At 46.8% G+C, this 14,831-nt stretch overlaps 4 protein-coding genes across 4 annotated transcripts; 2 read left to right on the forward strand and 2 right to left on the reverse strand.

Moving 5' to 3' along the window:
• Positions 1 to 2,617: 2,617 nt before the first annotated feature.
• On the reverse strand, positions 2,618 to 4,222 carry CCR75_005288 (uncharacterized protein; the record flags this gene model as incomplete). The annotated part of the gene is made up of 1 exon (XM_067963370.1): positions 2,618 to 4,222. One exon carries the CDS (start codon positions 4,220 to 4,222, stop codon positions 2,618 to 2,620), a length of 1,605 nt encoding a protein of 534 aa, XP_067820452.1.
• Positions 4,223 to 5,108: 886 nt separating this feature from the next.
• CCR75_005289 (uncharacterized protein) lies at positions 5,109 to 8,168 on the reverse strand (the record flags this gene model as incomplete). Its single annotated transcript, XM_067963371.1, has 1 exon — positions 5,109 to 8,168. One exon carries the CDS (start codon positions 8,166 to 8,168, stop codon positions 5,109 to 5,111), a length of 3,060 nt encoding a protein of 1,019 aa, XP_067820453.1.
• A 104-nt stretch (positions 8,169 to 8,272) lies between these two features.
• Positions 8,273 to 10,607, forward strand: CCR75_005290 (uncharacterized protein; the record flags this gene model as incomplete). The annotated part of the gene is made up of 3 exons (XM_067963372.1): positions 8,273 to 8,321; positions 8,391 to 8,583; positions 8,643 to 10,607. 3 exons carry the CDS (start codon positions 8,273 to 8,275, stop codon positions 10,441 to 10,443), a joined length of 2,043 nt encoding a protein of 680 aa, XP_067820208.1. The 3' UTR covers positions 10,444 to 10,607.
• Positions 10,608 to 11,987: 1,380 nt separating this feature from the next.
• CCR75_005291 (uncharacterized protein) lies at positions 11,988 to 12,638 on the forward strand (the record flags this gene model as incomplete). Its single annotated transcript, XM_067963373.1, has 1 exon — positions 11,988 to 12,638. The coding sequence occupies one exon, from the start codon at positions 11,988 to 11,990 to the stop codon at positions 12,636 to 12,638; it is 651 nt and encodes a 216-aa protein (XP_067820207.1).
• Between the last annotated feature and the right edge of the window lie 2,193 nt (positions 12,639 to 14,831).

A 14,831-nucleotide genomic window follows, 5' to 3' on the forward strand; every position in this document is an offset into this window, starting at 1 on the left:
AACACAGTGAGCAACAGTGAGCACACGCATGATGAGGTGATCTGCGTCCGCCATCCGTCCTCTCTACTAGGATGGGCGATCCATCTGCCGGAATGGGACCAGGTCGGCTTGACGAACGCTTCTGATGCGTGACGATCTCCTTTATCGACGTGTTGGACAAACCCCAGTATTTGGAGCGGGAGGAGTGGTGAGAGCTGTGGTTCGCTGCGCAACCGCATAGCGTAGGCAGTGGCATTCACAGGCTGGGGTGGGGCAATTAAACGAGAAACAAAGTCAGCGAATGCATTAAGCTTACCGCTGATATGTTCAATCTAGTATCGGTTAACTCCGAGTTTGGAAATGGCCATAGCCACCTTTTGCCGTTCTTCAAGAAAAGGCGGAGTCAATGGACATCTCCATCTGCTTAATCCAAAAAGGGAGATTTTCTCCCTCTTTCCCTCAAATGTCTTTAGAGTGACAACTAGAGGGCTAGCCTTTGGCTCTTAATCAGGGTTGGCATCGATGCCGCAAGGTGATCTTGTACCTGGACGATCACGGAGGATTCATATCGCATGAAGACTCGAAGCCTTGCATGCAGGACCTCTGGTCCCTGGGATTTAGTGACTCTACATGTTCAAGCCCAAATAAAGGTTTGTGCTTGTCATAAGCTGCGCATTGCGCCTCTAAAAGTTCTGAAAACGTTTCTATTTGAGAGTGAAGGCTTAGTCTTTTAAAAGACTTATGCGTTGAGTGAGTACGAGTGCTATCAGGTGTAGCGGAGCTACCTCGCTCCTAAAGTCAGAGGAAGACTTTTAGACTCAGAGAGTCTCGTAGTTCTATAGAACTAATGGGTTTACAACTCAGGGAGTCGTACAAGCTATTAAAGCTTGATGAATCCTAAATCAAGGGATTCGGGGGTTCGTAGAACCAAGTCAGCAACTCGTGCACAAGAGGATATACCTTAAAAAGGCTTCTATCTATTTCAGATCAATGCGCAAGCCTTAGGAAGGCACTTACCGCTTCAAGATCAAAAGGGGAACTGCACTTTATTTAATTATTTAATCTACAACCTTACCCTAGCTAATTTAAAAATAGATTTCGTCTGCCAGATTTATATCTGGCGGCAACCACATTTATTACCCATAGTTAATGGGATTTAAGTCATTAACCAATTTATGATTGATTAAAAGGGTATATTACCCATAAGGACTATGTAGCCTGCCAGGGTTCTTCACCAGGTGTGTGCCCATTATCCTTGTCACGTCCTTAGCTGTTTGGTGATGTGGCTTATGCGCCCATCAATTAGCTCACCTCACGTGAGAGAAGACGGTCAGATTGATTCTGTAGGCGGGCACGTCGTAATGCGGCCACGCTCTACTTAGACACACACCCTAGCACAGCGAGGAAGCGGTTTAACCTGCTTCTCTTGCGTGCAGTGAGGTAGTTGTGGTGGGCGCGTTAGCGACCTCACCCAACGCACTACGTACTCTGGTTAAGTGTCGTCACGGGAGCGGTAATCTGTGTTCTCGTGCGCACTTACTAAGTAGGAAGTAGTTTTAGACTGATTTATATTTAATCGTATTAAATATTAATACGTATTTTTACCAATTAAAATGTCATCTCTATAGATAACACTAATATGTATTGCGAGCGTATCTTTCTAGATATCTCGCGTAACGGATGACGCTAGGCGTCATCCCTCCTAATGTGAATGCACCTATGTGCATCACATATACAAGGGTTGGTCACAAATGTGAACCACACCCGAGTGGTGGGTCTAATTACTATTATTTAGTAATTGACCATCCCCTTAAGTACACCAAGTGTACTTAACGGGGACTGTGTAACATTAGGGCAACTTTAGCCGGTTACACATGCTGGCTGGAACGTGCGTAGGACGTTAAACGGACTACGAAGCGCTACCAGGTGTTACGGGACACCTTTCCTAGTTCTTATAACAGTACTTGTCAACCTGCAATGATTACAAGGAAGGTGGGGTGCCTCGACTACTTCACGTTCACGACGTGGAGAGGAGGGTTCTAAGAAGCTAAGAAGTCTTTCACTACTGAAGGTAAAATGTAAGGCTTTAGAATACAGAAAGAGTAAAACGGTATTAAAATATTAAGTTCCTACGTAACGATCTTCTATCTATTATTGACTTTATTATATTGTAAACTAACTATGTGTGGCGTCTACTCCTGCGCCGTACAATCGTGCCTTGCGACGGTTGGCGGGGTTGATCTAAACTAAAATCAACCAATTTATGAAACTAATGGTTTATTCCGTCAATATTAGTAAATTTGGTAATATTCGAACTATTAAAATAAATTAGTAAAGATAATAATTTAATCCTTCTTTCCATATTTCATCTCATCGAAATAATATTAATTATTCTGCTCTTAAGAAATAATTTTATGAAACAGGAGACCCCGTTACAGTGGTGTGCTTGTAGTGTGAGGCATCGCGCATGATGAGTTTATTTGATTCTTTCATTTGTAAGTAAAAGAATAGACCTTTTTTGCCTCACGACATCGCCAACATTAAAATCTTAACTGAAAAACTCGTTTATTCATCTAGCAAAAGATCAATACAAAATAGACAATCCTCTCAAGCAGACCCCTCGTTGCTTCTAATGGCGTTACATCGCAAACACTGTGATTGCGAGTCCAAATCCAATTGACGCAATGGTACATGTCAAAGACACCGCGTCACTTGAATCGGCATTGCCACCCGCTCCGCCGTTAGTGCCAGAACTATTGCCTAAAGTTGTAGTAGTCTCACTATCCGACAAAGTCGTGAACGCTTTCGCCAACGTAGGGTACACAAACCCGCTTCCACCAGTTGGACAGTCTTCATCGGCAGTGCATGGAGTACACAGTTGCGAGTAGCCCACACGTTTACATCCATTGCCAGAGCCACAAGCTTCGACAGACTGATAACACGGCGGATTCAACGTCGCCAGCTGCTCGGGGGTTGGCATTGGGCGAAACGAAGCAATCACGGACGATTGAATCTGCGACGAGCCAGAAGTAAGCGTCGATTCATACGTCGCCACGACAATCTGGGCCCGAGCCGCATTCGCCGTAGAGTTCAAAGGGTCTTCCCAGAAAGGAAGTCCCTTTTCCATCTCGCCCGTCCCAGCGTTAGCAGCAAATTCCGTATTGTTGCTATCAGCCATGCACCATTCCGTGAAATTGGCATACGTCGAGCCTGTTTCGGGGTTTTCAATGGCCGTAATCCCCACAATGTCGTCAATGGCGACCCAACCAAGTACACTGTACGCAAAGGTACAGTCAACCCCGTTAGGGCCTTGGCCATAGTCGCATAGTCCCTTGCGGGAATCCTTGCGACACGAGTCCGTCTTGTCACCCCAGGCTTCTAAAGGGCACGTGCCGGGGAACGAGAACCAGTAATTGTCGGGGTACGGTGCCCGCACGTCGTCATCTTTCGTGCCACCACCAATAAATGGACCAAGGTTTGGCTGGTCTTTCTCGCCATTAAACTGAAGACATCCCGCTGGGAAGTCGGTCTCGCCCGAAAGCGGCGTACAGCGGCCACTATCCATGGGAAGCATTGGCCCATACTCGGGCGTGAGACCCCACGTCTCTTGAAATTGCGCAAGCGTCTCGTTCGTCTGCTTGATCAGCACCTCGTAAAAGACAATCACCGACATGCCAGATTTCCGCAGACATCGCTCTTCCTCGGCGCGTACGTTGATGTTAATGCCCTCGGCTTGGACGTACATCAAACAGCCTTCGACCGACGCTGTATTGACCGTGTCCATACCACTCAGGTAACCAAGTTCAAGGTCACCGTTCCCAAACGACGAGACAAATACTCCGTCCACAAGAATCGGCGGATCGCTCTGCACACGTGCGTGGACGGCACGTACCGCAGGCATGTGGTACGAATCACTCGGCGTTTTCGTCGTCTTGAGGTTTTTAAACACGTCTTCCACCGCCGATGGGGTCGCGGATGTCATTGTGTTACTAGTCTGCGAAGACGCCATATTATTTGACGTCGACGAGGTTGAATTGTTGCTATTTTCATTCAACGTGGTGTCGTCGGTCATGGACCCGGCATTCTCCGAAGACGACGACGGCAGTTGTGCCGTCGACGACGTCATTTCCGACGAACGAGAAGTCACTTGCGCGGGAGACGACGAGTCTTGCGTCGTTTGCTCTTGCGCCGACGCAATCGACGCAAAGGCCGTGGCGGCAGCTAGAATAATTCGGGATTTCATCGTGATACCGTAACTATAAGGCGACAAAGGGCGGGGTTACCCCGTAAAAGGTAAATTGAAAACTGATGAGAGGGAGAAGCCGAGCGTGGCGCAGGGGTACAGAAATTGCACCGTACTTTCCAGTGTCTTTTGTACTCTCTCTCGTGCCTTTGCGTGCGGCAATTTGACGTTGGCATCCTGAAAACTATCGTTCCCCGTGGAATCCGATAAGATGTGCTCTTAAGTGCGAGATGTGTGCTTGCGTGCGTGCTCTCTCGAGGCTCTTCACATTGCCATACGACAATATAACTGCTTTATAGCTGTTGGGCAGGATTAAAATAGCGTAAAGGTTCGTGCCGAGGACAAACACACGCCATTGTGAGCGTTGCCATTTGATTTTGGTGAGGCACCTTCAACATAGGCAGAGAGAGCTGCGATGAGACCTTAGAATCTGATCGCGTCTTGCGTTACTGAAATTGTCGAATCATTATTTGGATGCGAAAGTTGTAACAAGGTCAACAGTTTGATTTTAAACTTGTATCTGGCTTTTCTCTGGTGAGTTTTCAGCCGGGCTCTCGATTCAATTCTTGTATCCTCCTTCTTAAGCTGTACGCTAAAATAAAAAGAATGCTTCGCAACATGGGTGAGCCGGCCAATGCACTCGTTGCTTGAATATTTTACGCAGTTGTGCCATTTCGACAAATCTCTCTATACTGTCGAGGACCACTTTTACATCCTTTAGGAAGAATAGTCACTACTGGCTCTTATTTAAAGCACGATTAGAAGTATGAACTTGAAAAAAAAAACTTATTTTCAAAACTGTTACCAATGCTCATTTGCAAAGTTTTTTTCCTTAAAAAAGAAACGTATTTTCTTTGATTTAGGTAAAATAGCCCCTCATTTACGGTTACTCCAACGCCTGATCGTATACAAAGTGGAGGTCCCAATCATCCGTGACAAGCATTTGTGGCTTTCTCAGCACGAGGCGGTCCGTGACAACATCATACTGAAGATCTAGAGCGCGTTCTCCAACCAGCACCTGCTTTGGCAAATTGGCCTCCGTTCGAAAGCCGTAAATCTCAATGCGTTCTACCCACATACGCGACGTGTAAGGCCTGCCACCTGCAGTAGCAGCAGCAGCTCTCGAGCGCAATCCTTCCTTGGTTTGCTGAAACTTTACAATCGTGCTTTCGCCTTCAAGCTCTGCCGCAAGCGAGCGTTCGTCGTCCACATAAAGCTCCCCACAAGCCTCAAAGTGCTGGTCCAACGCCACCACAAGCGTCAATGGATCGCTATGCATCAACGCCGAGCTACGACGCACACGCTGTTTGCGTGGAAGAATGGTGCCACCACGGTGGAATACGGGGATGACGTCTAGCGGTGCTGGTACGTTTTCGTATGTCTTGCCACCGATAAAAGGCTTGTAGTTGTTCGTTACCTGATACCAAATGGTTTCATCCGGACCGTTCTGCGACGGGAGAAACACGTGCGTAACTCGGGCACCGTCCTCAACAATTGGTTTAACAAGCAGCGCTTCTCCTAACAAGAATTCGTCTTCTTCACTAAAGCTCTGAGGTTCTTCAGGATAGTGTAACCAAAGTGGACGCATCACCGGCATTCCTTGCACATAACACGTATAAAAAAGCGTATAAATATACGGCAACAGTGCGTAGCGCTGACGAATGGCCGCACGAACTATGGACGTCGTGGGTTCACCAAAGACCCACGGTTCCCGACGAGCAGAATCATGGTGTGCGTGGCCTCGGAAGAATGGCTGGTACACCGCCGCTTGATTCCATCGCGTAAACAACTCGGCCGATGGATTTCCAAAGAACCCGCCCACATCAGCCCCAACAAACGTCAGTCCTGATACGGACATGGACAGCAGCATCTTGGTCGCGTAACGAAGGTGGCCCCATTCTGCCGTATTGTCCCCTGTCCAGACCGCACCGTAGCGTTGGGAGCCTGCCGAGAATGCACGTGAGAGGACAAATGGTCGCTCCATTGTGGATGTCAGTGTTAGCTCTTCTGCAAACGCGGATAGCGGCATTGGAGGTGGCTGTTGACGGACTAATTGACCTTCCATTGTTGACCGCTGGAAGAGTGTGCCGTAAAGATTATGCCATTCTCGGTGTTCGACACCAGCAATACTACTGCATCCCTTTCGCATGGAAACTTCTGGACCATTAAACACAGACGGTTCATTCATGTCATTCCACGTAAACAGATGTTTCGAGCTTCCTTGATAGTTTTCATAGCGAAATTGATGACGCCACCATGCGCGAGCTTTAGGCGATGTAAAGTCCACGTACGACGACTCTCCTGGCCAACACCATCCGTTAAAGTCATTGCCTTGTTCATCTTTAATAAACACTCCTAGCTCTTGGGCTTCCGTATGAATATAGTATGGCTCCGAGTCTTTCGACTGACTGACTTTGATGTGCGGGTCCACGATAGTCACCATCTTTCGACCCGTACGCGCGAGGGACTCTTGCATATGTAATGGGGTCGGAAACGCGTGCTTATCCCATGTAAAGTAGCGCTTTCCGTCCGTGTGCTCAATATCCAGCCACAACACGTCATATGGGATAAGATGCTCGTCGAAGCCAGCATCCACGCGCGCCACGTCAGCCTCGTTTTTGTAATTCCAACGGCATTGATGGTAGCCAAGTGCAAAGAGCGGAGGAAGGGGCGCACGGCCTGTGAGGAGTGTAAACTGTGAAAAGAGATCGGCACTACTGGGCCCTGTGAGCAAAAACAAATCAAAGACTCCGGATTCACTAAGCCAGTGGCTCGTTTTGCTATTCGTCACGTGATTGGACCAAATGTCGACAAATGTCTCACTGGGATTATTCCAGAACATTCCGACCGTATTCTTCTTATTCGGTGCGACAAGCACAGGAATCGCACCGTAAAGTGCCATGGGGTTATCCAATTCATACTCAAACACATCGAGGTTATATAACCGATACGGATCGGTTACTACCGTATAGGCTTCACCGTCCTCACTCGACTCGATCGTATCCTTAAGCCCGAAATCGGTTGCATGCTCCGGGATGCCGTACAAAGATCGTGGTGCTTCAGCAGATCCGTGGAAAGTCACATCAAGTCCAATGGAGCTCGGGCCGAATTTCTTCTTGTCCGTATGGCCATCGAAAGATTCTTCCCATCCTTCTGCAGTCTGATCCGTGCCGATGGTTGTTGTTTCCGTGACTGCATGCTCTTCCTTGGTCTGCACAGTGCCATCGTCGTAGATGGCTAGACCATCTTCCCCATAGTCGACAATTGTCTTGCCTTGATGAGCATCCACGGCCAATTGGTCCGCTACTTCATCACTCTGGACCACGGCATTGGAACTGTGTCGGATCTCATAATGGAATAGACCATTGTCATTACTTGAAACCACCTTTTCTCCATCTAGGTAAAGATCGACGCCAAAGGGCGCTTTGCCAAACTTTAGAGCGGCCACAACATGCACAGCACCCTGTATCTCAGGGGCAAAGAGCAATACATTCTCCTCAACGAACGGCGTCTTAAATCCGGCCTCTTGGAATGATACTTGACGGATCGGTCGAGTCTCATCCGCTGCCAGCATGAGAATGTCGTCGCTGATCCAGCGGGTTTTGATATCTTTCGGATCTTCAAATTTTTCCTGTAAACGCACGCGCACTACCGGCACTTTAGATTTATCGGCATTCAATACGAAGGCTAAGGAGCCAGAAAGTGCGACGCTTTCTCTTTGGGCTACGTCCTCCACCACGAAACGCACTAAATTAGCATACGAGTCGGTTTGGATACTGGCGCGCGCCACGTGGAATTTGGTAGGAAGCTCCTGGCGCTGTAAATTACGAAACTTGTTGCAAAACTGAGTCTTTTCGCAAGTCCGAAATTTGCTGCGGTCTACGGCGTGGACGCTTAGCGCAAACGCTCCAACTACTATAAGCCCGAACAGCCGACGGCTCAGCATGTTAAAACACTCAATGGTGGATATCCACGTATCTTTCGAATGGGAAAAAGTGGATTTATGAAGTGGATCAATTGAGTAATTTTAAATAGTAACAATAACAAATCATGGAAGTCATAGTGGCGTCAAACTCGCAACTTGGACAATACTTAGCCGGTAGAGTGGCTGTTGAGCTACTGTCTTTGATGCCATATTTTAAATTGTATGTGCTTTTTATTCTTGCAGAGCTTGATGCAAGCGAGAACAAGTCCATGTCGCATTTGCCTTCGGCAACTCAAAAACGGTCGATACATCGAACCAGTCCAGTGGCTCAAGACTGGATCTTGTTGCGTTTGATGCAGAGCTTACGGCATCGCGTTGAGCTAGTGGCACTACGACATTTGCTTCCTTATCTTTGTTTGTATCATCAGACGATCTTGTAAGTGGTAATTATGTGCATTAGACGCTGTTCGTCGTGGACTTAGGCCGTCTTGGTAGGGAAGAGATTGAGGACGCGTCGAAAATCTTCACGAAATCAAAAGAACCACTTGATTCTCGAGCGAAGTGGCTGACGCAGCATATTCCTATCGTGGAAGTGTTTCGAGGTGTTAAGGTTGCTACTGATGGAGCTTGGGAGGGTCGTGCAGCGATTGGAGTCGTATTCGTATTTGCAATGGCAGCTGCTCGCGATAAAGACATTAACGCGTCACTCTTGCAGACAATGAGGTGGATTGGAATATTTGCTGTGTTTGGATTACTAGCATTGGACTTGAGCGTGCGATGGCTTCTAGCTTGGTATGCACGTCGCGCGAAGCAACTAGTTGAGTCGATCATGGCGTTTCGAGGAATATTAAACAAATTTAACGCGATTTATGAGAATAGTATAAATGTGGTGAAGCGTGCCGAGCTAGCGAGTCGAGGCTTCCAAATTGGGGCTGATTGGCTGCCGCCAATTGGAAGATTAGAGGCGAGTGACGCTGGAAATGCCAGTAACGATGAATGTGCTGCTTTCACTGCTGCAAAGATTCAAATGCGGTGTGTACCACTTCGACGAATGCTTCGAAAAGTCAATGACCAGCTGCTGAGAACAGCATTTGCTATTATAGAGGAAGGCGAGGAACTCGATGAGATGGACAACGGACAAAATATTGATGAAGATGATACAATGGACCTACAATCCCCGTCGTTGCTCCTTACGGCATTAACTAAACAGCACAAGCGAGCAACGATTGTGCTGGAAAGTGCGGTTCATGAGATTCTTGTACACAATCTGGCGCAAGCCCGTACTTTTCGAGATAACGAGAAAAGCGGTTGCCTTTTCAGCCATTTTGGGTCACATCGAATCACTGTGGAGAAGCTGATTACATCGTTAAGGGCATGGACATGTGATCTCGAGACGTGGAACACAACAAAAGATCCGGTGGCATTGTTTGCTTTGGACTCTGGCGTATCCGCGCTGCAGAATCGCAAAACAAAGTCAAGAGTTGATGATCCTATGCTTGAAAGCATTGGATTGCAGCTCCAAGGACTACGTTCGATGAGTGAGACTCTGACGGCACTTTTCATTGCGGCACAATATGAGCTTCTTTCCACCGATCACGCAATAGAACGGCTTTGCAATTCCCGTGCATTGATGCAATCATTGATCTACCACTTACAAGAAGAATACAATAGTTATGACAGCGCATTTAGTTCAACGATTGATGGCGAGAAGCGTCAAGACATAAGTGCAAGTAAAGACGTTATTCAAGAGGCTCAATGCGCGTCAAATTCGACTAGAAGCGTGACTAATTCTTCCGTTCGTGCCCCAGAAGACCCCAGCTGCACCGTGATATTCACTGGAACAAGCACCGGCGACGAAAGCTTTGATTTATTATCACTGTTGAAGCAACAGGAGATTGATTCAACGGCTGCAGTTGCGAAACCAACGCATCACTTTGTACGCGAGCTACAAAATGTGCTAGCAAGCCGCGGTATCCACGAAGAAAGAGACTTTACAAAACAGATTGATCAGGATATATCAATATCACCGACACTACAGGCACTTCACCTCGAAAATGATGCTGTGGCATATCTCGACAAAGCCAAAACGAATTCTTTGCCTCCATGTGTACTTCCTAATGAAAAATTGCGTCAGTCTCTTGATCCGCCATTAACTTCTAAGCCATCAGGTTTTCATTCACCACTTGTACAAGATGAAAAGAAGCTGTCGGGTGCCCGTGCCAATGCATTTAGTCTCGAGCTCCAGACATTGCTCCAGAACTCTCAGCAGCAAAGCGTTGAATGTATTGGTGACTAAGATTTGATGCACTTTAACAAGCATTCTGATTCGGATGCTGACGATTGGCAGAAAACGCCGTACATTAGAATTTATCATTAGCGATATGACATTGCGTGGTACGAAGTTTACGTAGTATCAGCTAAAATCAGAAAATTGCTCTCCGAATCGCGCAATCATTTAACCATATCTTTAACTGGCTGATGACACGCAGCCACCATTGGAAGAATGTGTGCACGAGAAGACAACAATCACTATCTTCTTTTATATCAAAGTCGACCTTTATGTCCTTCCAGCAGCTCGATCGCTTGGCTGCAGACAACAACCTTAGTCCAGCGTGTGTTGTACCGCTTCGATGGACATACAACTTCAAACCAGTTAGGCTGCTTTAAATCGCCTATTTTGCTTTAAATTCATCGCAGAAAGGGCTGGCATGCAACCACCGAGATGTGTTAGGCGTTGAGTCATAATTCGATGCCCTATCGCTTCGTGATCGGAAATGTTGCCGCCTAAGCATCCAATCTTTATTAAAATTCATGTGCCAGCATACTGTTGTTTGTATTTTCTCTTTTAAGGAAACTGTATTTGGTGCTTAGTTGCCGTTCACGAGCTGTTTAAAATGATACTGGACCCATTTAAAGTGAGCGCCTGTAGACGGGCGATCTCTTTAAAAGTAATATTGTATCACAAACAGGAGCTATCACAAGTTAGAGCATGCCAAAAGGCGGAGCATCTCATATGCTCCTAAACTAAGCAAAGGGTATTTGTAGCTACGTTTAAAAATCAAAAGCGTAGTCGAGATATGATTTAGCTGTAAGCCTTGCTGCATCAAAAGAGTTAAAAGGCCACAAGCTAGCGGCCGGCCTATGTTTGCGTAACTGTGCCAGAACAAAGTGTAGGAGGGACGTTTTTTCCTTGAACTTCGATCGTCTGATCTTTTTACGACTCAGCAGTGGCTACTTATCCGCCGATACATCGTCCACGCTTTGAAATTGTCCGCGCTGTGCAAACTTTCGTACAAGATACTGTAGACAGTGGACACGATTGCTTATATCGTTTGTGGCGGCCGGCTTATCCCTCCTATCTGACGAATTTTTTTAATCCCGATCGGATTCCAGCTGTTCTTAAGAAGGTTTATCTCATCAAGAGGGTCAGTAGAAGCACAGAGAGTGAGACCAGACTGAAAGGATTCAAGTGTCTCAAACCAGAAACATCGAACGTAGACAGGATTCTCGCCGCACAAAGCAGGGCTCGATTGCAAGAATTTCCATGTCCTGCCTAATATCTTCATAGGATCGGCAGCTCGATCTCGAATTTGGCCTGTAGTCACCTGATTTGCCCCAGCTGTCGAGATGGGCTCGCAATCCTGCTCCGTCACGATTCTAAATGCTACGTATAACTACCAATAATACAAGCGTTTTAAATGCAATTTGTTAAACCTCTACCCGATAGCGTCATCTTGAGGACGTGGAGGAACATCGCGGTGATAGGAATGAGTAACGCGATGTGCGCAGCGACAGGGGAAGCGGCCAATCCAAAAAGAGCCTTCTGTGCACCCTCAATGCATGGCCAGTTGGATATCTTCCGCGAGTGTACCAAGCGGTGCAACAAGCGGCCGAGAAATGTCGTTCACGAGTATGGTCGAAAGCGCTGCAGCTGCCAATGAGTGGGCTCAGGATATTAAAGTAGCACCTGAGGGCCGTGGGGTTTGGTCACCAGATGAGCACCGCCTCTTTGTTGAAGGCATTAAAATATTCCCGTCAGGTCCATGGAAAGACATTGCGAGCCACGTTGGCACACGCACGGCGCGGCAGACCATGACCCACGCGCAAAAGTATCGCCAGAAAATTGCGCGGCGGCTTCGAAACTTGCGGAAGGATGGCAACCACAGGCTCCCGTTCCTCATGAACCAGTCGTCCCGCTTCGATGCGCTGCTAAGCAGCGAGGAGCTATTCAATGACTCGATCCTTGCGACATCGATGGCCATTGCAGCCGAGGAAGAACTTGATCTGCTAGATGAGACAAGTGAAGGCAGCGCTTCCCCTTCGATGGCAAATAATGCGAATTCGTATCAGAAACATTTGCCACTGGCAATAGACTTTTCGTCGACAGAAGCCAATCCGTATCACCTCGATGGCCCGCCCTTTGAGCCGAGCGACATTGAATTTGACAAGTGTATAGACTTTTTAATCGAGACTTTTCACCGTGAGACGTAGGCGCTGGAGCACTCGCCTGGACTCAAAAGTGTATTTATTCGAGGAGGCCGAGCGGGCGGTGAAAGGACTCTTAATCAGAGAACGAGCGCCTCGATAGCGAGTTCAATCGAGGTCAATAGACTACGGAGAAGCATTTTGCTTTAATCAAATAAAACCGTCATGTAGCGCGGAGCCAGTCTGCTGCGGAAGCCATACGCGCCATTTAAAGGCGTCGAGATGCCATGCAATGTAAATAAATTAATAAAAATGCTTATAAAGAGGTTTTGATGGCTTGGACCGTAAAATCAACTTGAGGATGTAGCACAAGATCTCGTAATATAATCAAAATTAATCCAGCTCAAATCTTGAGCAACGTCCATATGTTATACGGCTCTAAATGAAATGGATGGTAGGGTCTTTTTCGGCGAGTCTCGTGTCGTTTCTTTGTTAAAAACACCAGGGATTGGACTGCAGCCATTTCGCGTACTTATATAGCAGCCAGAATAGCCTTTCCAACACTGCCTGCCATTTGGAATTTTTTTATGAAAATTTGAATGAATCCGTCTCTTTTTTGCGAGACGCATTCCATGTGGATACCTCACTCTGAGACGCGTTTAACATGTGCTTTTATCCGTGACTGCCTATTTATTGCTTACGACCTCGATGGTCTATCCTCAAGTATGAAAAGCAGTGGACTGATCACTGCTTTGTACTGGCCAAAAATTCATTTATGCACAAGAAATTGTTTTTTTTTCAAGATTGTACCCGCTTTAATTCTTCGAATTGTAGCGTTACACGTAATTCTTTTGATTACCTACTTCAAAATTTTGAACCATAAAAAGTATTTCTTAAATGCCTGAGCGAAAAAGTGAAAAAGTGATGCTTAATCTTCAGAAAACGTATTGTAAAATCTCACTTTTTTGAAACTCAAATAACTGCTTGGTGTGTACACTTGGTGTACTTAAGGGGATGGTCAATTACTAAATAACAGTAATTAGACCCAGCACTCGGGTGTGGTGCACATTTGTGACCAACCCTTGTGTATGTGATGCACATGGGTGCATTCATATAAGGAGGGATGACGGCTAGCGTCATCCGTTTCGCGAGATATCTAGAACGATACGCTCGCAATACACATTAAGTGTTGTCTAAAGAGATGACATTTTAAACGGGTAAAAATAGGTATTTGTATTTAATTCTATTAAATATAAATCAGTCTGAAAACTACTTCCTACTTGGTAAGTGCGCTCGAGGAGCCGAATTGCCGCTCCCGTGACGAAACTTTACTAGAGTACTTAGAGTGTTGGGTGAGGTCGCTAACGCGCCCACTGCAACTTCCTCACTGCACGCAAGAGAAGCTGGTTAAACCGCTTCCTCGCTGTGCTAGGGTGTGTGTCTAAGTACAGCGTGGCCGCATTGAAGACGTGCCCGCCTACACTTGGTATGTAGCGGGCTAGAGTTGCCCTAATGTTACACATTCCCCATTAAGTACATTTGGTACTTAAGGGGATGGTCAATTACTAAATAATAGTAATTAGACCCAACACTCGGGTGTGGTGCACATTTGTGACCAACCCTTGTGGATGTGATGCACATGGGTGCATTCACATTAGGAGGGATGACGCCCAGCGTCATCCATGATGACGGCTAGCGTCATCAGTTACGCGAGGTATCTATAAAGATACGCTCGCAATACATATTAAATGATATCTATAGAGATATCATTTTAATTGGTAAAAATAGGTATTTGTATTTAATTCTATTAAATATAAATCAGTCTGAAATTTACTACCTACTTGGTAAGTGCGCACGAGGAGACGGATTACCGCTCCCGTGACGTCACTTCACCAGAGTTCTTAGTGTGTTGGGTGAGGTCGCTTGCGCGCCCACCACAACTACCTCACTGCACGCAAGAGAAGCAGGTGCAAACCGCTTCCTCGCTGTGCTAGGGTGTGTGCTAAGTAGAGCGTGGCCGCATTACGACGTGCCCGCCTACACTTGGTAGCACTTGAAATCCTTCCCACGACCCGCATCTCTGCGTGTGTACGTGAGGATGAGCCTCAACATTGATTGGGCTCATTTTCCCCACCTCTCCGAACATCATCGGGAGGTGGCAGGGCTAATGGCGCAGGGACTTGGTGAACAAGCCCTGGCCAGGCTCCTGGGTAGTCCTCCTGAGCAACATGTTGCTCAGTTGGAGCAGTTTGAGGCATT

The sequence above is a fragment of the Bremia lactucae genome, linkage group LG1 (assembly GCF_004359215.1).
Source record: "Bremia lactucae strain SF5 linkage group LG1, whole genome shotgun sequence".
In the NCBI taxonomy this organism is placed as follows: domain Eukaryota; phylum Oomycota; class Peronosporomycetes; order Peronosporales; family Peronosporaceae; genus Bremia; species Bremia lactucae.